The sequence below is a fragment of the Equus przewalskii genome, chromosome 16 (assembly GCF_037783145.1).
Source record: "Equus przewalskii isolate Varuska chromosome 16, EquPr2, whole genome shotgun sequence".
NCBI lineage: Eukaryota > Metazoa > Chordata > Mammalia > Perissodactyla > Equidae > Equus > Equus przewalskii.
This window is the reverse complement of record NC_091846.1, coordinates 35467879-35494127: the sequence shown is the minus strand read 5'-3', so window position 1 is coordinate 35494127 and position 26249 is coordinate 35467879. Positions and strand designations below refer to the sequence as shown.

At 36.5% G+C, this 26249-nt stretch overlaps 1 protein-coding gene across 3 annotated transcripts in view; it reads left to right on the top strand.

The window, feature by feature from the left end:
* Positions 1–26249, top strand: part of DIAPH3 (diaphanous related formin 3) — a 484563-nt gene that overhangs the window by 93990 nt on the left and 364324 nt on the right. For all 3 annotated transcript variants that reach the window (XM_070578871.1, XM_070578869.1, XM_070578872.1), the window contains one exon: positions 23193–23323. In XM_070578871.1, coding sequence (XP_070434972.1) covers positions 23193–23323 — 131 coding nt within the window. The remainder of the gene's footprint in view (positions 1–23192; positions 23324–26249) is intronic.

The following is a 26249-nucleotide window of genomic DNA, read 5'->3' as shown; positions in this document are numbered from 1 at the left end:
TTATGGAAATATTGAAGTATTTCATGTGATTTTTCTGTCTGCCTTTGAATTTATTTAGTATTACATAAATTGATATTTTCAATCTGACAAATTAGGGGACTAGGTCCGATAACGTCTAAGTTACTTTCCATTTCTGAAAATTCTTTGGTTACTTCCTTTATCAAGAAATATCACATTACAATCCCTGCTTTCAAAGCCATTTAATTGAAAACTTGATGTTTTCATTTTAATATACATTTTCAAAAGTAATGTGTAATCATTGTAGAAAATACTTATAAACCAAAAAGAGGAAAATGAAAACTGTCTATAATTTTTTCACCAGCGAGAACTGTTGTTAACATTTTTGGTTACTTTTTTTCAGTTCTGGAAAATGAGGTTGAGAATACCAACTGCCAAGGCAGCCTTATTGCTATGTTTTTTTATTTCAATAGTGTACTGATTATGTTCCAATTCATTTTATTCTGAGTATTGTTAGAGACCCTTAGTCATTGTAACTCATGGTAAGCAGTATAAGGTAGTCTTTGTAAAAGATACATTTGTCGTCTAGTTTTTTTTTGTATTATCCAATTCCCCATTTCAGAGAAAATTTTAATGTTTTTAATGTTTTAAAATTTTAATATATAAAAGTGAAGACTGATAGAATACTTACCTGTAGAGAACAGCAAGGAGTATACATTTTCCCCTGAAATTTATGAAATTGGCCATGGCATGACAGAAATTAGTTTTCACGTTCATTAGTATAAAGATGTGGTTGAAACTTACCAATAAAGTTAACTTAGCAAGAAGAGAGAAACAGTGGAGCCGTAGTAAAGCCTCTGTGAGGTGGGTAGAGGAGGGGAAACCCAGGAAAGGATTCTGAGAATCTGCTACAGCTGTATCTACATCTATAGAAATGATATAGAGAAGGAGAGAAGAATAAGACGGGACAGTATAGGGACAGGAAGGTTCAAGTGGAAAAATACAACAGTGTTTTGCTTCAGGGAGATTGGTGGATGGACACTGAGATGACACATGGATTAGAAATTCCCTGATGGTCATTTGTAAGAGGAACTCTGGGAGCGGGTTGGTGGGGAAGGTAATAACCAAATCCATGAAGGCTTACGTAGTGAGTGTGCAGTGAGGACGGGGGTGGATAGTATATATGTGTTATTCTTATCAGTTTTCTGGTGGTGATAGAAAGAAAAGAAGTGAATTATTAGCCTAAAGGGACGCAGAATTGAGGGACTTTTGATGAGAGGATGAGTCAAGTTGAAAGGTTTGTGGAAAAGGAATCTCTGCAGAGAAAGAGGGAAATGGGTGCAGGGATTTGACTGCTGGGTTAATGTTAAAAGTCTCTAAAATAAGGAAGCCCACGTATTTTTCTGGGCAGGGAGATCAGGTAACGATAGAAGAAAACTGGCTTCCTTGATAGAAGACGAAGGTTGAGTTTAATTCATACTGCCTAGTTTCAATATTGTTAGGCAAGTAAGGGGCAGAGTCGTGTGTTAAGAGTATGGCAGAGATCAGGATAGAGCTTGGAAAAGAGCTAATGGGTCTTGAACAGGTATTGAAGGAATGGGATAGGAGTAAAAATTTCTGAAAGCTATCGTGAGGGCTCGTTTGAGGTATATTTGGAAAATATAAACAAATACTAATGCAAAATAATGGTTCCTAAATTCTGTTAAATGCGAGAACTCTTTTTGTAAATATAGAGTCTTACATAGCCCCCCTTCACCATTTCCACCATCATATCTCAAAGGTAAAGTGTATCTATTCTGTTTGAGAAAGAGTGGTGGGCCTTAAAGACCATGGTTAAGCCTCTTATGGTCAACTCTGAGATATGTCTACAGAAGCCTAGAGTCTAAGGGGTACAATATAGACTGATAAAGATTGTCATGATAGGAGACAAGTAGAATGAACAGAAAAGGAAGATGATCCAGATAAATTAGAACCTTGATGTCATCTCCAAGAAGATGTACAAAAACAGTGTAGCAAATAAGGTTACTATCACTTGATTGGCTCTCATCCTGTCTTTATGTTCCTATTGAGACACTGAGTATGAATAACTTAGGGGGTGAGGGGGAGAGCGTGGGAGGAGGATGGGGGGAGCTTTGGGAGTGAGGTCTGGGGACTAAAGGTAGATGCTGCTTCTGGATTTGTATGTAGCCGTTGTTGGGAGTGGGGTGTTGGAAGGCTTTCTCAAGATCCCATTTCGTGGGGGCTGCAAACAGCACCAATGCTTCAGTGACCCTGTTGCTGCCTTCAAGTGTAGCTTCTAAAGTTCAAGGAGTGAGTTGCAGTGGCCTGTCAAGTTTGGGTAAATCCAATGTGAGTGTTATTAAAACTTCCTAGGGATCTCAAGAGGGCTTCATGGCCCTGTGTCAGAGAGCCCCAGATTCAGAGAGCTCTTGTTATGTATCCTCCTTTAGCTCACCTATATGCTGAGCCTGCACATCTGATTTCTCAGTTCTTTCCTCCTAGCATGAGAAGGTCTCAGCACGGGATATTTGGGGCAGCAAAATGTTGACATAAATTTTGTCTTACCTGGTCATTACCAAATGGTTATTATGTAGTCCAATTTTTTTCCTCTTCTTCCTCTAAATGTTAAGAGGAAAAATGGTGGAGTTATGTAGAAATAAAGCCTTTAGGGATGTAGGTTTTAAAATGAGAACAAATGTATAAAATTTTAAGTACTTTCTAAAGTTAAGTATTAACCATCATATCCATAACTTTCTGGCCCAGTATCTGGAAGTGAAGCTTACTTATGGTATAAAAAATAGAAACTCAAAGGATAAAAATTGTGTGTTAAGAAAAAGACACATTTGTCAAATGGAGACTCTAAGTGTATTATTACCGTAGTTCTTGGAAGTAATTTAAATAATACTGTCAATTATACTTAAATTTCAAAAGCTTTAGCTATTGTATGTTAAGAAGTAATTAGATTTCATTTTCCTTAAACCGTGTAGTGATATTTTCTTCATATAAACATGGGGAGACTTAGGAAGACTGACATGGGTAGTGAAAATGGGAAATAATTTAGTACTGATTTTTAAGTACTTTTACTGGCATAAAAACCACAGTGTATCAAGCTTAGCAGTTCAGTTAGATAAGTACATTGCAGTGTTAGTCAAATGTCTCTTAGTTGTCAATGATAGAAGCCTGACTTGTGCTAACTTGAACAAAAAGGCAGTTTATTGACTCTTCTACTTGGAAGAGAAGGGATGCCTAGAATGAAGATCTAACGCCGGGACTTCCTCTCTCCTCTCCTTGGCTTCTGAACGTTGGTGTCGTCTTCTCTGACTTCTCCCAGAAATGGAAACTTTGAAACTGTAAAAGAAAACGTAGACATAATCAACTGTTTAAAAAAGAAGCTAAAACTCTTTGTATAACAAACTAAGCATAGGCAAAAGACAATAGATGTGGTAAAAAAACGTTTCTAATGATTTTGACAAAGGGTTAATACCTATGCCCCACAGTGACTTTCACGAATTGACTGGAAAAAGAAGAAATCTGATAGAAAAAATGGGCTAAGGATCTGAAAGGACAATTCAAGAACAAATCCGAAACGATAGAGACATATGTAAAGATTTGCCATTATGGATATTCAAATTAAAGTAACTTTATGCTCATCAGATATTTTTACTCTTCTAGTGGGGATGAGGGGAAAAAGTACTTTCATATATTGCTAGTGGAGCTGTAAAATGATGTAGCATTTTTGAAAAGCTCTCTGAAATGTCTGTGAGAAAGGAAAATATACATGCTCTTTGACCCAGAGGTTCCACTTTTGGGACTCTGACAGAGAAATGAAAGCACCAATAGGTGGGGAAATATGCACAGAGATGTGTTTCCTTCATTATTGTTTACTATGTTAAAACCTTGGAAACAAAAAGTAATGGCTGAATAAGTTATGGCTATCCATACCGTGGAGTATTATGCCAATGTTAAAAAAAAAAAAAAAAAAAAAGAATTAGTTACACTAGATAACTTGAGAAACTTCCCTGAGGTGTAAATCAGAGGAAAACAAGATGCAGAAAATTGTATAAGATAATAACCATTAAACAACAAACTTTTGCCAGTATGATTTTGTGTGCATGTGTGTATACACATTATAGGGTTATGTGAACATTGGTTAAAATATGGAAGGGTATATATCAGAAGTTTTACATGGATTACCTTATAATGAGAAGGAGGATAGAGGAGCTAGGTAAAAAATTTTACTTTTATGGATTTATGAAAAATTACATATATGTGTGTATGCACACAAATGAATGAAGAAATTAAGAGTTTTAAAAATTGACACGTTTATCAGAAGTGCGGTCAGTTTTGGTTACACTCAGAAATTATCACTAAAGGATTACGGAATGTCATATTTAAATTCCATGGCTCAAACTGGAGAAGTTGAGAAACATTGAAGACCCTAATCTTTGGTTATAAATCGAAGATGGCAGATAGATTTACTGTGAAGGAACTAAACTTGACGTAATGGCATATCTTATTTACTTTTGTATCTTCCCATCCTAGCAGGGGTTCAGCTATCTATCTGTATCTTGCCTTTAATAAATTTTGGTTGAATAAAGAGATGCATATGCTTATTTATCTAATACACACACACACACGTACACACACATCAAGCCATATATGTATATATGTATTGTTTTTAATAAATATTGGTTGAGTAAATGCATTAGAAGATGTAAACTGAAAGTGAATCAGACTTTCAGCAAGAATTTTTAAAATGTGCTTTAGAATACTGATTACATACATGTAATAAGCACATAACTCAGGAAAGATCTTTAATTTATTGTCACTTTGATACATTTAGTTTAACTTGTTATTTATATTGAGATGGTGATGAAATGAGATTGGTGGTTGATCATTGATCAATCTAAAATGTCAGTTTTTGCCGAGTGAAGGTGAGGGGAATATCAGTTTGTCTTAGATTTTTCAGCGGTTTGAAATTCACATGGCATTGTGCCGTTTTGATTTTCACAAGAGCTCTAGTTTCACTGAAGTCAGGGGTTGTGTAATTTTTCTCATGCCTCCATCTCAACCTGGAATGTGGCATATGCACAATAACTTACTAATGAGTAAATCGGTGATTTATATCCACAGTATGTGCTAAACACAAATTAGTCTAGCGCAACGTACTTTTAGGTAGTGTTCTAGAGCCAGTTTCTCTGTTAGTTGACATTACATTGGTTGCTTGTAATCAGCCATCTGGGAGGATTCACACCATGTGGTTTGGCAAACAGTTCCAATAAGTTGTTGATTTTCTTTTCCTAAGAGGTGGTTGTTAAACATTTACCAGCAGCACCACTGTATTTAATTATGAATCATGGACTGTGATATGGTGACTGGAAAAATGGGAAAATGAATTCTACATTCCAGAATTTGATTGTGATCTAATTATTTTTTAGGAATTGGTTAAGTGTAACATTTGTAATGTATAGAATGTTTGCTTTTCTTACATTTAAAAATTTTATAATTTCTGTTTTATGCTTTCTTATTAAAAAATTCAGGTATGAATTATTCCATTGCCATTATTAGATTTGGGAATGGTAGTGCTTCAAGGATAACCCAATTATTATGCTCAATAATTGGCTTATTGCTTATGATATTTATCAATGAATGGAAATGGCGCTTAAAATTATATTTTGGTAAATTTGAATTTCTTGTTTATAAAGAAATGTTTTAAGTGTTATATTGTTTTGATATTTAATAATTTTTAAGGAATATGTGTTTCTGCAGATCATTATGAGAATTATTTATCATTTTGAAATATGTCATTCAAAACAGTGATTAAATAATGCCTTTTCAGGACCGCTATGTTTTCTTCTTGGTTTTCTGTTGACAAATTAGATGCCTCATTGCCCTTCCTCCGACTTGCTGTACCCCAATTTGTGCAGTTCTTTATGGAGCACCTCTTTTTGTTGCTCAAAGCTTTGATGAGTGGACTGTTCCCTCCTCTTGAGTTAGCAGTGATGACAGTAGTAGTTGATGACAGGGCCTGGCAAAATAGCCTATTTATAAACTGCTTTGGGGATTTATGAGAATTGTTTTTTAAGATCCAATCCGGCGATGAAAAATATGTTGATGGATTGACTCAGGGCAGGTCTCCAAGTCATGATCTTTACTTTGAGTCATTATAATAGCAGTGTATCTCTTAGAAATGTTTATTCTCTCATTCATTCATTCATTTTTTATTTAAAGAAACATCATTGTGTACTATGCAGTGTTCTAGGCAGTAGAGATATTGCGATGAACAAAACCGACCATGTCCCTTCTCTCATATCAGGGACATGGTCACTGTTTCTACATTTTAGTAGAGGAGACACTAAATATGTAACATAGGTCAAGTCTGGGAACACAAGGGATTTGTATTAGTTATTTTTTACTGTAAATACTTTTGTTCAAGTTCTTCCATAATTCCAGAGCTTAAGGATCTGACATGTTTATCCTTTCTACCAAGACAGGTATCTTTGTGCTTTTGGCTCATGAGGAGCAGTGCTTGGTAGATATCTGAAGGAAAGGTAGAAGATAATTAGAAGGAAATATACTGAATTACTGTCTAAGAAGTAATGATACTGAAACTACTCTGGAAAGGAAGGAATTACTTCCCAAATTGATAAGAATTCCAAGAGTGCAATTCCAAAACTTAATAGAGATTTTCACTGGTTTTATTCATTTCACTATTTTTACCATGTAGAACACTGCCTACATATAATACATGTCAGCAAATATTGTTGAATGAATGAATGAGTGTAACTGTATTGTTTTAACCAACTGCCCTAACATGGTTTTGATCAAGGTAGGATTTTAAAAATTTCTTAAATGGTTTGAGTTCCTATTTTCTGGAATGCATATAAAGCTGAACCCAACATTTATCCTATTCCCAAGAAGCTTTTGTTGTGGTAGGAGTCAGAAAATATGTAAATATGTTACTGAAACCATCTAGGAGTAATTAAAGTACAATAAGAGAAATAAGCCCAAGTGGGAATTGGAGGGTCAAGATTAGCTCCTGCTGAGGTGATTAGAAAGGTTTACATGGGAAGGAGGCATTGGTAGGAATGAAGGACAGGGAGGATCTAAATATTTGAGGGAGTAGGGATGTGGAGGTGGAGAAGGCTGAAGGAATCCCACTGGCAATGGTGTGTGTATGTGGATTGAGAAGGTGTTCATTTTATATGTGGTGAAGTTCCTATGCAGGAGAACGGTACGATACGAGTTTGAAAGGGTAGCCTTGGAGATTTTTTGTTTCCTAGTAGAGCATTGAATATTTTTGAGAAGAGTGGGGTGGTTCGAGAGAGACTCCTTTGTGTCTATTAACAGGAGAAATGAATTTCCCTGTATTCTGTCTTTTAAACTCCTTGGGGATAGAACATATTAGGTTCCCTTATGTGAGGTGAACACACTTTTGTGATGAACTCTAGTAACTCTTTCCAGCTGTTTGTTTCTTGTTTGTTTGTTTAAGGTTATAACAGAACTGAGAAGATGACTTCCTTCGGACAAGTTCGCCTGAACTGGCCTTGGCTCTCTAACTTTGTAAGCCTCCTCAGAGGTGTATGTTTTTGTCTTCCTTACTGTTGCCTGAGTATCTTTCTAACATGCAGCTCTTTGTACTGTAATTCTGCAGTGGCTTCCTCTTCTTTGTGGGTAACGTCTACTTTCCTTGGTATGAGGTAGATACCTTCCACATTCTGGTTCCTGTGTATTTTGTGCTTCTATTCTCTCTACTCCCTATGCCACCTGCAGTGTAGCCATGTAGTTAGTTCCTAAAATGCACCAGCTCTTTCACCTAACTCTGCCTGGGCCTGTGTTGTCTGTGTTCTTCTGCTTCTCACTCTGCATCCTTTAAGACCTGGTTCTTAAATTATCTCCGCTGGGAAGCCTTCTCTGATTTCCCAGGTGGCAGTTGGGACACCCGCCCCTTCTGCTCACTGAGAGTGGATTCCTATGCAGGCTGCTCCTCTTGTAACTGTTTAGATGCTCTTTCTCACCAGATGATGAGCACCTCATGGGCAGAGTTTTCTCTCCCTCATTTCTGAGTTCCAGTATTCACCATAATGGTTAATTCATAATAGAATGAATCTGTTAGATGGATAGCTGTGTTTTGTAGAACATCCTAGAAATTATGTACTTATAAAATTGTTACCATGTGACTATCAAAGTTTTTAAACTTAACATCTGCGGAGGCTCTTAGCAGGAACATAGTAGTTGTTCAGTAAATTTAAGTCCCCTTCTTTACTCTCATTTAAGAAGCATTTATACAGTATGTGTTTAGAACAAAATAATGCCAATTATTTTGGGAAAAAGAAAAGAAATATGAGACCATTTCAGCCTTTTCATATCTGTATAGTTACAAGGAAGATGATCATAAACAAATGAATAGCTAACCCCCTTTTATTGGACTTTACTTGCTTCTCATTTTGATCAATTCATGTTGCTCCCTCCCTCACCTACCTTGTCAACTATGGGTCCTTCCTTCCCTTCCTTTGCTTTGATCTATAAACTGCACAGCTTTAAAAACTACTGATTTAAAAAAGGAGAACATATGCTGACTGTGACAATATCAGATACAGTTTCACAACTTCCTCCACCCCATAAGCACTGAACATTTTACACTGAGGAAACTGGATGCTGAAGTCCCATAACTGGTCATAGTGGGATGTGAATATGATCCAAAGATCTTGTTTGTTCCTCTATGCTGTTTATTTTTTGTCCCATATTTAGCGTTAATGTTATTTGTATGGAGAGTAATCTGAAAAGTGTATTAGATTTTGTACTCTTCTGTATTTTTGAGCTTTTTACTAACATAAACAGCTTAGATTTGTAGGTTAGCATGTGGATATGAAGGGGCAAGGTGGTTTTCTTCCATACATCAAGAAAAAGAAGGAAGAAAAAAAGGAAGACAGGCTTACACTGTAAATGCAAAAGTGACACTTTTAAGTACTACTCAGAATTGTGGAGGCAAATAATTGTCTAATTACCTGGAGAGACTGAAAAACAAATTGCCTAATTTTAAAGACTGGAACAGCTGGTGTTTTTTTACCCTCTTACCCCCTCTCCCCCCTTTTGGTGAATGCCCAGTGAAGTTTTGTTGTGGTTTTTCTTTTTACATAAACATAATCAACACAATAAAGAAGATAATGAGCCAATGAGTAAGAGCATCAGCACATTTTTTTCTATGTGTTCGGATGTGCCGAATAGATCTTTATCCTTCATTGAACCATCAAATAGAGGCTGGCAAATTAGAACATCCGCGTTGATTTAATCAGCTCCATCCACCCCCCGACTTTGGGCTGTGTGATTTTTTTTTTTTCTTTTTTAGTTTTAAAGTGCAGTTTGTTCAGATTGAACTAAACATTTGCCAGTTCTAAAAGGTATACTGAAGATGCTAAATAAGAATAAGTGGGCTTATTTGACACAGTATAACTTTTGCCGTTTACTAACATTGGACAAGCTGTCAGAGTAAGCGCACTCATGTAACAGTACTCGGCTGGAGAAATAGGACCATGCTAGCAAGCTCAAGTGTCCCAGTCACTACGCTTCCTCCTCTCCAGGATAATTCCTGTCCTGACTTCTAACACTACAAATTAAGTATTTTTCCGTTTTGTAAATGTTATTTAAATCTTTTTTTTTTTTTATCATGGTAAAATTCTCATGCATAAGATCCATCACATTAACCATTTTAAAGTACACAATTCATTGGCATTTATCTTCACAATGTTGTGCAACCATCACCACCATCTAGTTAGAACATTTTTACCAACCCCAAAGGAAATGCTGTATGCTTTGAGCAGTCACTCCCCATCTTCTCCTCACATCCTCCCAGTAGATTTGGCCAATAGAAACCCCTTCATGCTGGTTCCTTTGTCCTCTGGCATATTCCCATCATTCTTTGAGCACTTCCTAACTTTTTTGTATATATTTTCCTAGCCTCAGCTGTGGAATCAGTGCTTTCTCCAAGTGGTTCCTTTGAGAAGAGAATGCTATTTAGAAAAGAGTACCTGGGTGCTAGGTCTTCTGATGGGATGTCTTTACTGCTAGGCCCTTTCAGACAGAATTAGAATATATATACATATTTCATTTTAGGATTTTCTTCCCATCCCTCTTGATTTTTTGTCTTTTTTGAGTATGTGAAACACCAATGTAGTTCCGAAAGTCAGAACTGTGCATAGAGATATATTCAGAGAATTGTTACTTTCCCTCCTCTCTCTAAGCTGTCTACTCCATCTTTTCTACCTTGTTCCCATCCACCCTGTGAAGGTATACAATCTCATTAGTTCCTGATTATTCTTTCCTGTATCATGTTGTACGAATAAACAGATAGATGTTCTTATTTCTCTTTCATAAACACAAGGTAATATACTTTAGATATTCTTCTAATTTTCCCACTTAAATATATCCTGAAAATCATGCCTTATCAGTTCATAAAGATGGCCTCATTCTTAACTGCATGCTGCAGTTCATGCAATGTGTTCATGCTGCGTGGTTCACCATGACTTATGCAGCTACTGGTCTTTGGCTATGGGTAGAAGCAGTTGACTCTTAACTGTTACGGTATACCCTTTTTGAGCCCTGAAAGCTAAAGAACACCTCAGTTCTGGTCATGGTAAGCAGGTAAGAAGTGTTATAACATCAGGATATTGCGTTAGCAGTTGAAGCAGCACTTCTTGAATACGTAAAATAGCCTAAATATTCAAATGTCTTATTGAAGGCAATGGGCCAGTGCAGGAAAGCTTTCCTGTGAGTAGAAGGGAAGTCAATGCTGGTTAGGTATTGATGAATAATAAAAGAAATGTAGTGTGTTGAATTTCTTCTATTATTATTTCAAGCTAATTTCTAAATGGCTTAAACTAGTGTTGGATCAATTTTTTCTCTTTTTCTACAGAGATTTTAGAAACTAAAAGTGAGAGCAGCGGATTTTCTATATTTTATCATATTTGTAAAAATTACTTGGTAATCTGAACTTTTAATGTATGCTATTTTTAGTGTACTCTAAAAGCAGGCTCAAATTATAGGCAGAGTTCTTGGTACATAATGGTTCTCATTAAATGTTTATGGGAAAAAGTTATATATTTTTTTAAGGAGCTCTTTGCTAAACTTTATTTTGTTGTTGAATGCACCTTTCTGCAGTACTTGTCGTTTCTCATAGTTTCTACTGTGAGTTTGCATAATATCATCTCAGAATAACAGATTTTATTGGCAGTGGAGGTCTGTTAGGATTGTAAATATTCTGAGAACAAGTAACTCATACTGCAGTGACAGCTTAGTGTTTCTGTTGATCAGTGACATTAGAGATGCTAGAAATCATTTGAAAAATGCAAGGGAATTGTTGCAATGCATTTTAATAGCAATGTACATGATAGTAATTTAGATTATAATTACCCCCTTGGCAGCAACTGTGCTTACCCTTGTTTTCTACAGTGCTGACTCTGCTGCTTTCTTAAAATATTGTCATTATCAATGCAAACCATTTCTTTAAATAGTCTCCATTTTTGTATTATCTCATTCATCTTCACAGGTCTCATCACCTGAAGAGGTACCAGGAATTCAGGAATTACAATACTAAAGAGAAGCAGAGGCAGTTAACTTATAGTTACTAACATAAATGAAAACCCAGAGACGTAGAGATACACACATTCACGTAAGAGTACACAGACACACTCTCTCATCACCATGAGAAGTTAGGCTTTTTGAGTATTTTGGTTTTTTTGTTGATGGAAGTTTTCTGTCTTCTGGAGTTTACCTGCGAAAAATTGTGAATATCATGAATATCATGGAGAAAGTGAATATCATGGAGAAACATCTTGGGTCTAGTAACTAAATTCATACAAAAATCACTTAACATTTCAACCTGTTCTTGCAGTCCCCCATATGTACAGTTTTTAATTTCTAGAAGCTTTGTATTTTGGGTCTTTGTGTTAAACTCATAAACCATTTACCTGTGGTTTAGGATATTGCATGGTGAATTTTATTTTATTATTATTTTTTCTAATTCTGATTCATTTTTGTTATTTTTAAATTATTTTTTATTTTACTGCAGTAACATTGGATTATAACATTGTATAGCTTTCAGATGTACATCGTAATATATTTCAAATTCTGTGTAGATTACATGATGTTCACCACTCAAACACTAATTATGGTCCATCCCCTCACATGTGAGCCTACTCACCCCTTTTGCCCTCCCCCCACTTCCCCTCTAGTAACCACCAATCCAATCTCCCTGGTTATGTGTGTGTTTGTCATTGTTTTTACCTTCTACTTATGAGTGAGATCATACGGTATTTGACTTTCTCCCTCTAACTTATTTCACTTAGCATGATACCCTCCAGGTCCATCCATGTTGTCACAAATGGCCGGATTTCATCATTTCTTATGGCTGAATAGTATGCCATTGTGTATATATACCACATCTTCTTTATCCATTTGTCCCTTGTTGGGCACCTATGTTGCTTCCAAGTCTTGGCTATTGTGTATAATGCTGCAATGAACATAGGGTGCAGGTATCTTTATGCCTTTGCATTTTCAAGCTCTTTGGATAAATACCCAGCAGTGGGATAGCTGGATCATATGGGAGATCTATTCTTAATTTTCTGAGGATACTCCATACTGCTTTCCATAGTGGCTGCACCAGTTTGCACTCCCACCAGCAGTGTATAAGGATTCCCTTCTCTCCACATCCTCTCCAACACTTGTTGTTTCCTGTCTTGTTAATTTTAGCTATTCTGACCGGAGTGAGGTGATACCTCATTGTAGTTTTGATTTGCATTTCCCTGACAGCTAATGATGTTGAGCATCTTTTCATATGCCTGGTGGCCATCCGTAATTCTTCTTTGGAGAAATCTCTGTACAGATCTCTTGCCCATTTTTTAATTGGGTTGTTGGTTTTTTTGTTCAGATGTGTGAGTTCTTTGTATATTTTGGATATTAACCCCTTATCTGATATATGGTTTGCAAATATCTTCTCCCAATTGTTAGGTTGTCTTTTCGTTCTGTTGATGGTTTCCTTTGCTGTGCAGAGGATTTCTAGTTTGATGTCCCATTTGTTCATTTTTTTGTTTGTTTGTTTCCCTTGCCCGGTCAGACGTGATACTTGAAAATATGCTGCTAACGCCAATGTGGAGGATCAAGGATCAAGCCAGTCAATGTAGGCTGACAAGTAGCCTAAGGGATTGCTGTTGGGTGTGGCCAGTCCCTAGAGCAGGCTGACTGCCCTGGCTGAACTGGATAAATCTGTGCTCTAGTGGGTGTGGCAGACCCCTGGGCTGTTAGAAGCTCAATGGCATCCACCGGGGTCTTTGGCAGCCCACCTGGACCAGGTCAGAACAATGGCCCCCACCAATGTCTCAGTCTCTGGAGAGGTCCCTCTTCTCACAAAGATGCCCCCAGAGCCCACCAGGTGATTCTCCTTTCACCAAAGGACTGTTAGCCTTCTCTCTGGTGATTCTAGGTTGCTGAGGTGGGTGAGTTTGTGTCTGGGCCCTTTAAGACCTGGGTCTTTTCAGCTTTCATCCGATAGCTTTTCTGGGGGTGTCCCTGCTGCAGTTAATAGCCAGTGAAGCCAGATAGTAAGACCCTCATCCTAGTTGTGCTGAGTCTGAAGGATGCTTATAGCAGTTTTGGCCCCTGCTCTGGACCTTTCTCCTACAGGGAGGGCTGCATACCTTAGAGTGGCTCTTGCCTGGCCAGCTGAGAAACTCTACTGCTCCTGAATGTGGCTTTTTTTCTCTCCAGAAGGAATTTCTGCCTCTTCCGCCTTAGTCAGGACGGTCCCTTGTTGTGGGAGTTCTTTTTATCCAGTTTTCAGTTTTCTCTTCTGGGTAATTTTTCCAAAAATAGTTGTAACCTGGTTTTGTTTGTGGGAGGAGATGAGTGCAGAGTCTGCTTACGCTACCATCTTGACAAGATCTCTCCGCGTGGTAAATTTTAGTATGGGCTACCTTCCAGGAGGAATAAAGTGTGATTTTAATGAGCTGAATAATAGTTTACAGCAATGGAAGTAGTGATGAGGGATGTAATTTGTCTTCTGTGATCTCTCAGATAATCTAGGTAAACTTTTGCTTAAAGCAGCTACCATGTGTTAGACACTCTACGAGGTACTAAAAGGTCATTGTCCTGAGCCACATTGGCATTATGCTGTGTCATCTTCCTGCAAAGCATGTAGACTTTCTAGATTTGACTTTTTACTTTTATTATTTTAAAGATCAGGTCATCATTTAATGATGGATTCTCCATGGTTGTGTAGAAATCATTCAATTATTTGAAAAATGAAGGAAAATTCTTCAATGCTTTCCACTGGTAACGGGAAATTTGATATGTTTTTAATATGTCATAGAAATGGTATTCCAAATTACTCTGCAAATAAATAAATGAGATAGAACAGTGAAGAAACATACTCAATATCTCTTACCCCTGGACTGAGATGGAATGCAGGCATTGAGGCAGGTACAAAAGAGTCTATTCTAAGACAGGGCAAAGGAAATGGTTTCTATTACCTTTAATGGTTACATAGTAGAAGAAAGAATGTTTGGTTTTAGAGAAATAGAAATTGTAGGGGAAATAAGTTGTGAAAGGATGTATTACTTTTTATACCTTAGAATACATTTAATAAGGAATCCAACAAGAGATACTTTTCTTTCTTTCCTGCATTTGGTGTTTTAGAATAAAATTTACTAAGGGATTAAAAAAGATTTAAAAATTATGTTGGATAAATATCCTTCTAATTTTTGTGGTGTCAGGCAGACATCCTTATCTTGGTAATGTGCTTTGATACCACAGGGGATAAAGCTTTCTAAGTATTTTCATCTTTGTGGCTAATGGACTTAGAGATATGCAGACATGAGTATCCTTCCCCTCTCTCCTCCTGCTTCCACTTCCTTTGAAGTTATGTAAAATCAAAGAGACACAAGAAGAGCTGTCCTTTTAAGGATATTTCTGATTTATTCATGTAACATATTTTCTCCCCTCAATTTCCTTTCTTTTATACCTGTATTTTGATAGTAATATAATAAAAGGGGAGAAATTGTGTTGAAAACTAATCTCCTAATTATTGGTCTATTTCCTGTGTCTTTAATTTGAAATACTGCTTTCTGAGTAACCATTTTTTCAGATTTTTTTTTGTGTGACTTCCTCTCCTTTCTTGTTGTAATCCTGAGTCTGTGTATACCTTCCATTTTATTATGATCTCATTCATTCATTGAAGGCCAAGCATTTTACCAGGGCCTGGTGACACAGTGATAAATTAGGCAGAAGCACACGCTGCCCTAGTAGATGCATTCTAGTGGAGAAGAGGGCACCACACAAAGAGGTACTGCAGAGTTCTTATTCTTAGAAGATTTGGCTACTTAGCTCATTGCTTTTCTTCCTGTTACTACCACTGCTGTCATCTTTACTGACTTCATCATTCATATAGATGATCCATCCAACATTCATACTGTCATTTCCTTGACTTTATCACTCCCGATGATCTTTGTTTTTCCACCCAATCTCAACCACCCATTACCTTGGATAGTAAAATACCACCTATAAATATGGTTTATAGACTTCCTTTCCTGAGTATTATCTATCTTTGCTACTTAATATTCCCACTTTAAGAAATCTGTAACCCTTTTACAACTGCTAATCCATTGACTTTACCATTTTTTCATATCCATCACCTCCCCACCCCCACTATGCCCTTCTCTCCTTATTTGATCTCAGATGCACAGTCTTCTGTTTACTTGCATAAACCATCAGTTTGTTTGCCTCTCAGTCCATATAAATGCTTGCTTGGTTAAGCTAAACTTCCCACCTCTGCATTTGTACTTCTGCGCTGCGTGCATCTGGGAGGAAGCATACAGCCCCACTGACTAGTGTTTCCTGAATGACCACATGACCAGAGTTGACAAGTGAGCCCTTAACAGATATCCTGCCAGATAGCCCTTGTCAGTGCACTTCTTTACTTTCTGAAAATGATTTCATACCTTTTCTTCTCATACCTCCAGCTCTGCATCCTCACTTCTAGCTGATTTTATTGATGCTTCTATCACTGAGACCATCGAAGTAATCGGAATAGAACTGCCATACCTCATTTACTAATCGCCAGATCTAACAATCTCCCTGAAACTCTTCCCTTTGATTCTGCTTTTGCTTTTCTTGTAGTCATACACTTTTACTGCAACTGTGTGAGGTCAATCCTTTCTCTTGTATAGTAGGTCACATCCTCTGTCACCTACTCAGAAGTTTTTTTATTCACTTGTTTGTTTTCTTGCATCTGTACCTACCTTCTGCATCATCAATTTCTTCTCCTTTGCTTGGTCAGTCCCATCAGCATGCAAACATGGTGTCGTTTTCCCTCCAACCCCCAAAATCACACACAAGTTCCCCTCTAGCTACTCCCCTCATTCTTTGCTCCCATTTACAGAAAATCTCAAAAGAACTGTCCATTCTTCTTGATCTCTCACCAGTCCACCACTCAAGCTGCTCTCGTCAGGGTCACTATTATCGATAGATAATGGCACCATTCACGTAGTTGTTGAGACCAGAACTTCAGCGTCATCTTTGAGTTTTACTTGTTTCACACCTCACGTCTGAACTATCAGTAGGTCTTGTCTGATGTACTTCATATTGAGTAGTTCTCATGCCTTCCATCACTGGCATCTTATACTAGGCTACTGTCAATGCTTGACTAGACAACGCAATAACCTTCTAATTGGTCTCCTTATTTTGTATTTTGCCACTTAGAGCCTGTTCCTACATAGTAATTACAATAATCTTTAAAAAATGTTTATTAGGTCTTATCATTTCTATGCTCAGTACCCTCCAATGGTTTTCCATCCACTCAGAATAAAACCTAAAATCCTTATCATGGTTTATAAGACCCAATCAGGGCCCAGTAAGCTTTTTCTTAAATGGCTGGATAATAAACATTCTAGGCTTGTGCATCACATATGGTCTCAATTGCTTCTGCTGCTGCTTTCTTTTCCTCCTCCTTCTCCTTCTCCTCCTCTTTATTTTTACAAGCTTTAAAAAATGTAAAAAACCATTCTCAGCTCAAGAGTCACACAAAAACATTTGGCACTCAGTCTGTAGTTTGTCACTTCCCTGCCTCCAGGATCAGACACCTGCCTGTTTTGCCTGTCCTTGGCATCTGTAACTCTTTGTCATGCTCACTGGGATTTAGATGAATCTTCTTGTTGTCCTTTGAATATGCCAAGTTCGTTCCTACCTTGGGGCTTTGCATTTGCTCAAAATACCCTTCTCCCAGAATTCCCATACCCCCTCCTTCTCTTCACTCTGGTCTCTGCTCAAATGTTATTTTCTTAGAGCCAAAAATGTCATTTGCTCAGACTTGCGACTCTTAAATAGCTACTTCCCCATTACTTATTCTCTTCCGTCTTCCCCGTTTGAGTAGCTAGCCCCACATATTTGCTTAGGCCTAAAACCTAGGAGTCATCTTTGACTTTTATTTCACCCCTGTATCCACATCATATAACAGTGTCTGGCGCACAGTAGGTGCTCAATATATCTTTTAAATAATAAATAGTAAAGTTATCTTAATACAGATTGGTGAGTGTTATGAAAAAGGAATCTGCAGATGGGGGACTCAGTTTATGTGACTCATAAAAGGCCTGTCCCGCAAAGTTAGTCTCAGCCCAGATCTAACTGATGTCTAGGAGTAGGCCTTTAATATGGCTGAAATGGAGAATTATTTTATTTTATTTTTTTTTTAAGATTTTATTTTTTTCCTTTTTCTCCCCAAAGCCCCCTGGTACATAGTTGTATATTCTTTGTTGTGGGTTCTTCTAGTTGTGGCATGTGGGACGCTGCCTCAGCGTGGTCTGATGAGCAGTGCCATGTCCGCGCCCAGGATTCGAACCAACGAAACACTGGGCCGCCTGCAGCGGAGCGCGCGAACTTAACCACTCAGCCACGGGGCCAGCCCCTGTGGAGAATTATTTTTAGCCAAAGAGTTTAGTCTGTTTTTCCCAGTGTTAATTGGTAAAAATCTACTTGCTGCCTCATTTAAAATGTTGTCCACTTTTACCCCCATCCTCCAAACAAACACCGGAGATTGTTAACAGCACTCCTTCTATGCCTTGAATGAGAATGGCTCCAGAGAAAAGATTGAGGGGTTGCTCTTCATCTTTCATATAAATGCAATCATACACTTAAGTACTCTTTTTTTGACTTCTTTAACTTAGGACAGTTTTTTAGATTCATCTATCTTGTTGCATTAGCAGTAATGAAATTTTTTTATTGTTGTGTAGTATTCCATTGTATGGATATCCTACAACTTGTTAATGAATACTTGGGTTCTTCCCAGTCTTTGGCTGTGCCTCCTGCATAACAGCTAGACGTGCAATTTCTGAGTGCTATCGTCAGTGTATATTTAGCTTTAAAAGGAACTGCCAGACTCTTTTTCCAAGTGGCAATACCATGTTACATCTCCACCAGTCATGCAGGAGAGTTCCAGGTGCTTCATATCCTCACCATTCTAGAGGGTGTGTAGTGTCATTTCATTTGTGCTTATAATTTGCATTTCTCTGATGACAAATGATCTTGAACATCATTTCATGTGATTATTGGTCATTCATATATATTCTTCTGTGAAGTCTTTTATCCATTCTTTTAAGTAGACTGTTTGTCTTACTACTGTTGAGTTATAAGAGTTTGTTAAATGTTCTGAATGCAAATCCTTTATGAGATACATTTATCATTGGGAGAGGCAGTCTGCCATGGGCCCTGAGGATCCCTATATATTCTTTCTGGTTATGGCAAGAATGCAAGGCCTGACTTCTCTTTATTCAGGCCATTTCTCAGGGTTGTGTTTGTAGTGAGCAGCCTTAGAGATGATATTCTATCTCTGTGGACAGTGAGCAGATTGTTACTGTTCACCATAAAAATAGTGAATCCCCCAAACTCAGTGTTCCTCCCCTATAATGTAGTCCACTGCGTGTCCAGGCATCCATCATCTGTTACAGGGCCCTGCGTGGTTCCCGTGGGACTCGGTAGCTTGGGAAATGAACATATGCGTAATAAAGTCCTTTGTGTCTAATTCAGGAGTCTTGTGTTTTCTGTCAACTTCCACGAAACAGTAACAGGCTGACTTATCTTGTACTTAGGCTAAAATCTCAGACTCTGCACAGTTCTTGACATGTATTGCAAATATTTTTTCTTAGTCTATTGCTTACCTTTCATTTTCTTAATGAAACTATCTTACTAAAAGTCTTTTAAAAAGTGGAAGGTTTTAATTTTGATGAAATACAGTTTTATACTTAGTGCCTTCGGTATCCTAAGAAATCTTTGCCTTCCCCAAGGTAGTGAAGATTTTCAATTATGTTTTCTTCTAGACATTTTACAGTTTTAGCTTTTGCTTTTAGGTCTGGAGTCTGGGTTCACTTTCTTTCATATTAACGTTGTTATTCCAACACCATTTGTTGAAGAGATTCTTCTTACCCCATTGAGTTATGTTAACACCTTTGTTGAAAATCATTGACCACATAGATTCAAGTATATTTCTGGACACTCTATTCTGTTCTGTTGATGCTTATGCCATTCTAATTTGATTATTGTAGCTTCATAGTAACTCTTAAAATCAAAGTCCCCAACTTTATTCTTTTTCAGAATTCTTCTAGTTTAGGTCCCCTGAATTCCCATATGAATTTTAGAAGCTACTTCTTAATTTCTGCAAAAAAACTTGCTGGGGTTTTGAAGGTGATTATATTGAATCTTAGATGAATTTTCAGAAGATGGATTTCTTAATATTGAGTCTTGTGATCCATGAACATAGTATAACATCATTTAGGTCATCTTTCATTTCTCTTCACAGTGTTTTGTAGTTTTCAGTGTATAGATATTTCCCTTCTTTTGTTAAAAATGTCCTTAATTTCTGTTTTTTTGATGCTATTAGAAGTGGTATATTTTAAAATTTCCTTTTCCAATTGCTGATAGTATTTAGAAATACAAATTATTTTTATATGCTGAGCTTTTATTATGTAACCTTGCTAAATTCATATAGATAATCATTTTGTTTGCTGATAGAGACAGTTTTACTTCTTCCTCTCTGATCTATAGGTCTGTTGTTGTTAGTGACTTATTGCACTAGCCAGGACCTCCAGTACAATATTGAATAGGAATGGTAAGAGCTGACATGCTTCTCTCATTCCCAGTGTTAGAGAGAACAATATCTTCATGTGACCAACATAGAAATTATAGTAGCTGGAAGACTTTATGAATGGGGACATAAAATATTCTATTCTGTGTTATTAAAGCAAACTAAAGCATTATTAACATTTTTGGAAGCCTGAACTCATCCCTATAGGAATTTTGCTGGAAGAACCTCATACAATGTGGATTCACTTAGCTATTTCATGGAATGACATCTTTTGGTTCAACTGAGTTTACCTATAACTATAGTCAGAGGGTGGGAAAGTAGAGGTTCCAATGTTTTAAGATAACTAAATCCTTATCTTTCCTAACAGAAGTCCAAGATTTTATTGAAAACTTACAAGTTTAAAAAGTTCGGAATAAGCACATAATTTAGACATATTACGTAGCTATCAGAAGAAAAGGGAACTAAAGTTAAGTGAATTAAGTGATTGCCTTTGTGAGATAGGGCTAAGAGGTGGGCAGGTGGCTTTTTATTTATTTTTTTATTATTTTAATATCACTTTTTTAATCCAAATGTGCTTATTGCCTATTCTTATATTTTAAAAGTATTTACTATATCGGGCTTACCCAAATATTGTTGAAGAAAATAATTCATATTTTCAGTTTTGGTTTGATTCTACCAAAATCATAATGATTTCAATGATAAATTCAGAAAGGGCTACAAAAGATTATCTAGTTTAACCTCCATTGAAATGTATATATATATTTGGATAAAAATATTGGACTGATAGCATACACAGGAAACTTGAAAAATTTATACCACCAAGAAATTGTAAGCAACTTACATACCCAATAATGATGGTCTAAATTAGGTAAGTAATAGTATGTTAATAGTCTGTAGGAAGGAAAAAAAATCATTTTCTTTAAGACTTAAGTATTGATAATTGGAATATGTTTGTGAAATATTAGTCTATGATAAAAGTAGCTTATACGTATCATATGTTTTTGTAAGTATGTGCAGGATATTGTGTACATATCTATATAAGAGAAAAATGCTTTAAAAATATATCAAATTGAGTCATTTTGAGGTACTTTTTTCCTGTTTTTCTGTTTTCTAAATTCTCTGTGTCAAGGAATACTTTGGTAATTTAAAGCAAAAAAAACACATCAATAATGTTGGTACAAGTTGAATATATTCTTTTTAATGAGATATGATATAGTCATTGATAAAAAATTGGATATTAATTTTCAGTGCTCTTGCCATTTCCTTTCTCCTTTCAACTTTATTATGTAATCGTCTTGAGATTTTGCCGCTGAATTTTACTTTAGTAAATTGCCACTTTGCTATTTATGAAAATGGCCTGTCTTCCCAGGGCTAATTTGTTTTGCATTATTGGAGTGTTTTCTTCTACAACATTATAGCAAGTTAATAAAAATGAAATGAAATGAAAAAATATATCTAATTTCCTGCCATCCCAACTGATTTGCTTTTGAGCATGTACAGTTCCCTTCCTTCCCCTTGGATGTGTAATCTGTACTTTTTCAATAGATAGAATTCTGGACTTGCTAGTTTGATATCCTCATTTCTTATCTGGACCATATGTGTACCTTCTCAAGAGGACTTTCTGCTTTGGTGCTTCTGATCTCAGAGTAAAAGTCAAAGTTCTTTCGGTGGCCTGTGAGCCCTCTCGTCCCCTCCATCATAACTTTTTTCCAGGTATCCACATGGTTAGTTTCTCGCCTCCTTCAGAGCTTTATTCTAACACTCAAGTTTGAGGCCTTCAGATTCTTGTCTGTGAGGCTTTCTTTGACCACCCTGTGTGAAATAGCATCCACGTCCTAAGCTCTTTCTTCCTCTTCCCTTCCTCTGTTTTTCTCTGTAGCACTTAGCACAATCTATGTTGCAATATGTTTCAATTATTTCTTTCATTTGTTGTCTCTCTCTCTATTCTTCCTCTCAGAGAATAAAGCTCCATGCAGGCAGGGATTTTTGTCTCTTGTTCATTGTTCTATTTTCAGCACTTAAAATAGTGACTGGCCGGGCGGCCCTGTGACCGAGTAGTTAAGTTCACCTGCCTTGCTTCGGCGGTCCAGGGTTTGGGTGCAAACCTAGCACTGCTTGTCAAGCCATGCTGAAGCGGCATCCCACATCCCACAACTGGAGGGATCCACAACTAAATCATACAACTATGTACTGGTGGGCTTTGGGGAGAAGAAGAAAAATTTAAAAAAAAAAATTTTAAAAAAGTGGCTGGCACTTAGTAGGGAATTAATGTTGGTTGAATAATGAGTGAACTCCAACTCTTATAATCCATATTTCATACTGCTGCCAGGATGATCCTTCAAAAACTCCCCTGGAAAAGCTAACTGTATGGTAGTGCCTATCCCTCTGTCATCTGGCCTCTGTCTTCAGTTGTGTGTGCTTTTGTTTTTCTTCTGGGATATACATGGGTGTTATGTTTTAGTCTGGAAGATATTCCTTTCTAATTCTTTGTCTCCCTAACTCTTACCTTCTCTCTCTTCCTTAGGCTTCTCACATGTGCTCTGCCAACTCAGATTTTCCTCCTTTGGGTCCCTGGGTACCGTGTCATAGGAATTAGACTTCACTGCAAAGTCCTGTTTCCTTGCTTCCGTTTCTCCTTCCAGACTTAGGTTTTGATAATCTCTGTGTCTACAGTGCCTAGATCTAGGTGCTTAATGATAGTTGAATGAATTAATGACTTACAGCTTTTTGTGTTAGTTGGATTATTAATTTTAATAGAGTCATTCTTGTATTGTTTTGATTTTTATTTTGCATGTGCCTAAAATCTATTACTGTATTTTAAGGTATTTTCTGTCATGTGCCCTGCATTGTTTTCCGTGATATTTTAGATTTGAAAAAGTTATTATTTTAATTTGCAAACCTCTTGATAATGTTACTGTCTTTTGTAGATCCCATGAATTATGAATTTATAGGTTTAATGGGCAGAAGTAAGGAAATCATTCCCTCAAAATAATACTGCTCCGAAGAGTTGTGTACACCTGTTAAAATGAAAGGTGGGATTAATGTTATTTTAATGGATAATCTTCACACAGCATGAATAAAACTTTTTTTTTTTTTTTTTTTTACTTTACAGGGAAGTCTTAAGAGGAGTCGGCAGATCTCATCTCAGGAATTCATCTACGAATTGAAAATGGGGTGTGCCGATGAGAGACTTGTCACGTGCCTGGAGTCCCTCCGTGTATCTTTGACTAGTAATCCTGTGAGGTAATTCATCTGCCTGGACGTCATCAGGGCATGTTACTAAATTAGACAGATGTCATTACTCTTTCATTTTTATTTAATACTTGTTTCATGTCACCTGTAAATAAATGGCTGATATACCTCAACAACTTTTCCAGGTAAAAACTGAATACATAATATTTATATGCATGAAGAAATATAGTCTCAATAGTACTTTTGAATTTGTTACTGAGTGATAAATAGCCTATGGTCTTTAAAAAACTCATTGTTTTTTTTCTTAGAATTTTTAAAAACTTAGAGTGTTTTTAAAGAGAACGATCCTGATCAGAAGCTATCAATGTGCCTGAGTTTCACTCTGAATTTTGGGATTGTATATATACTGGCTGATTCCTGTTTGACATAGCAAAAAATACCTTTTTTTTTTTCTTTATCGGAAATGGTATCTTTCTAAGATCCCATAGGTCAGTGTTGTCAGATTTAGCAAATAAAAACACAGGATGCCCAGTAAAATCTGAATTTTAGACATGCTTACACTAAACAATTATTTGTTGTTTTTCTGAAATCGACATTTAACTGAGTGTCCTCTGTTTGGCAACATTACCATAGTGTGTCTCTGTTTGTTTTTAGCCTTTTTTAGCCCAGCATATTTTCAAAAAATTTTAGCAGAAGTTGTTATAAAATATCTGAGCAGTCATAGAATCAGAATTTCAGGGCTGCAAGGGTCAAAGATAGATCAGTTTTGACTTGTTAATTGTGTAATAAATGAATGCTTATTTCTTCATAAGAATATATCTGTATGTGTGTATATATATGGATGTATGTGTGTGTGTATATTCTGAGGGCTAGCATGCAAACTATCATTGTATGTTAATGGTTTGTAAAAGAATCTATTCCCTCTGATTAGCTCTTTTTTTGATGTTTCTGTAGTTAGGCTATAGTATGAAAAAATCTCTGACAGCACAAGTATTAAAACAAAAAGATCCCAACTTGTGAGACATGAAAAGTGAGTGAGGTTTAACTAGAGTATGAAGAGTGAACAAAGAACCTTTAGTATATTTCTATTTTATCTTATTTTTCTATATTTTGCCATTGCCAACCTGTTCTCTACATTGTAAACCAACGGTGGGCCTGAGCCTGGGGACTTCCTATGTCTTATTTACCTCTCTTTACCAGGCACAGTGCTTAGCATATAGAAGGTGCTTGGTAAAGATTTGTTGATTGAAAAGAGAGGTTTGATGTTAGCCTTCCTCATGAGGTTTTACCTTGGTGATTTTTAGAAATTAACGTGAATTAGTAATTTATTGGACAGGTATAGTCATACATGAAGAGCTCTGGTTTCCAGCTTAATCTGTACTTGTTCAATGTATTCATTTAAAAAAATAATTATTGAGCACCTGCTATTTTCCAATTACTTAGATGTGGGGCTTGAGTGAATGACAAAGCAGATCCAGGCCCTGTTCTTATGGAGTTTAAATGTAGGAAGAGGGTATTTTGGGGTTGATTGGGGAATACACTCATTTCTCCATTTATCTGGCAGCCACTGGGGACTGGAGATAGTCATGACTTTCCAATATAATTAAAAGTAGACTTTTCCTTTACCTTTTCTTGTCTTCATATTTTGAGTAGATGAATATGATAACAAAAGATAAACTGAAAGGGTTTTATGTATGAATTCAAGCATGTTACAATGGATACAATTATTTATTATGATTTCACCTAAAAATTGTGGGGAATAATGCTATGTCTCTTTCATTTGAAACTTATTTAAAAAACCTAAAAACTTATGGAATTATTTCCCCAAGAGTGGCCAGTTCTAAAATACATTAGAGGAATTCACAAGTGCTGTGGCTGTTTCCTACACAATAGTCTTTTTAATTGAAAAGAATAGAAAAATTTTATTTTTGGAGAAATTTTTCTGAAATCAGAGCACTTTATGTAGACAGAAGATCGAGAATATACTTGATTCTTTCTGTGTCCATTGCTCCAATTAGAGGAATGACTTAGCTGGAGATGTAAAACTTGAAGATATGTCTGTGATCAAATCTTTGGACTTGGCTGTTAGTTATGATGTGTCTGCTGAGAAAGTCAGTTTTTCGTATTTTCTTTTTCTTATCTTTCTTTATGTACAGTATGTGACTATAGTAGGAGAAGGAATTCTAATTTTTGTAAGCTTTTGAGATCATTGTTAGACCTGTGGTGATATTGGGGAAATTAGAGTTAAAAGTCTTCAATGTCTGTGAATAGAGTTGAAAAAGAAACAAGTGAACTGATTAATGATGATTCTCCAATGCTGCTTTGGGATCAGGATTTATTTAAATCAAAAGTCAAGGAAAAGTAGGAGTCCCCCCCCATTAGTTCCCCTTCCCCTGCAGATATGCAATATTTTTAGAGCCATTCATCAACTTCTGAAACCCTGCCTAGCAATTATGAGCCATGTCAACCTTTTACTATTTGGACAGTGAATTATGTGAAAACTAGTGTATTAAATTCAAGATTATTGGCTTTGCTTTATGAAGAGTTGATCTGAAGTTCACATAGTTCTTCTGTTTAAAATTTTATTAATTATTCAATATTCTTGGCGACAGTTTTGAACTAAAAGCACAGTTGCTTTGTTTTTGGAACACTAGCGAAATGAGCAACTGCTTCAAATTTTCAAGTACAAACTTTTAGTGAATCTTGACATAGTCAACAGTTACATCTGAGCTATTGAATACATGGAGGTGGAAACGTGAAAAGGTAGACGCTAACATCATTGTGATTGATATCAAACATTTTAGTCCATACCCATCTATACATGTAGCAAATTAGTTATAGAATGCATCTTCATTTTCTCAATTTGATGCAGCTGTTAAGGACAAGATTTCTGTCTCAGAAAATCTAGTCTTATCAGGTCTTTGTATTTTGTGATTTTAGGCTTTATTTTTCCTTTACTCACAGTTAATATGCATTT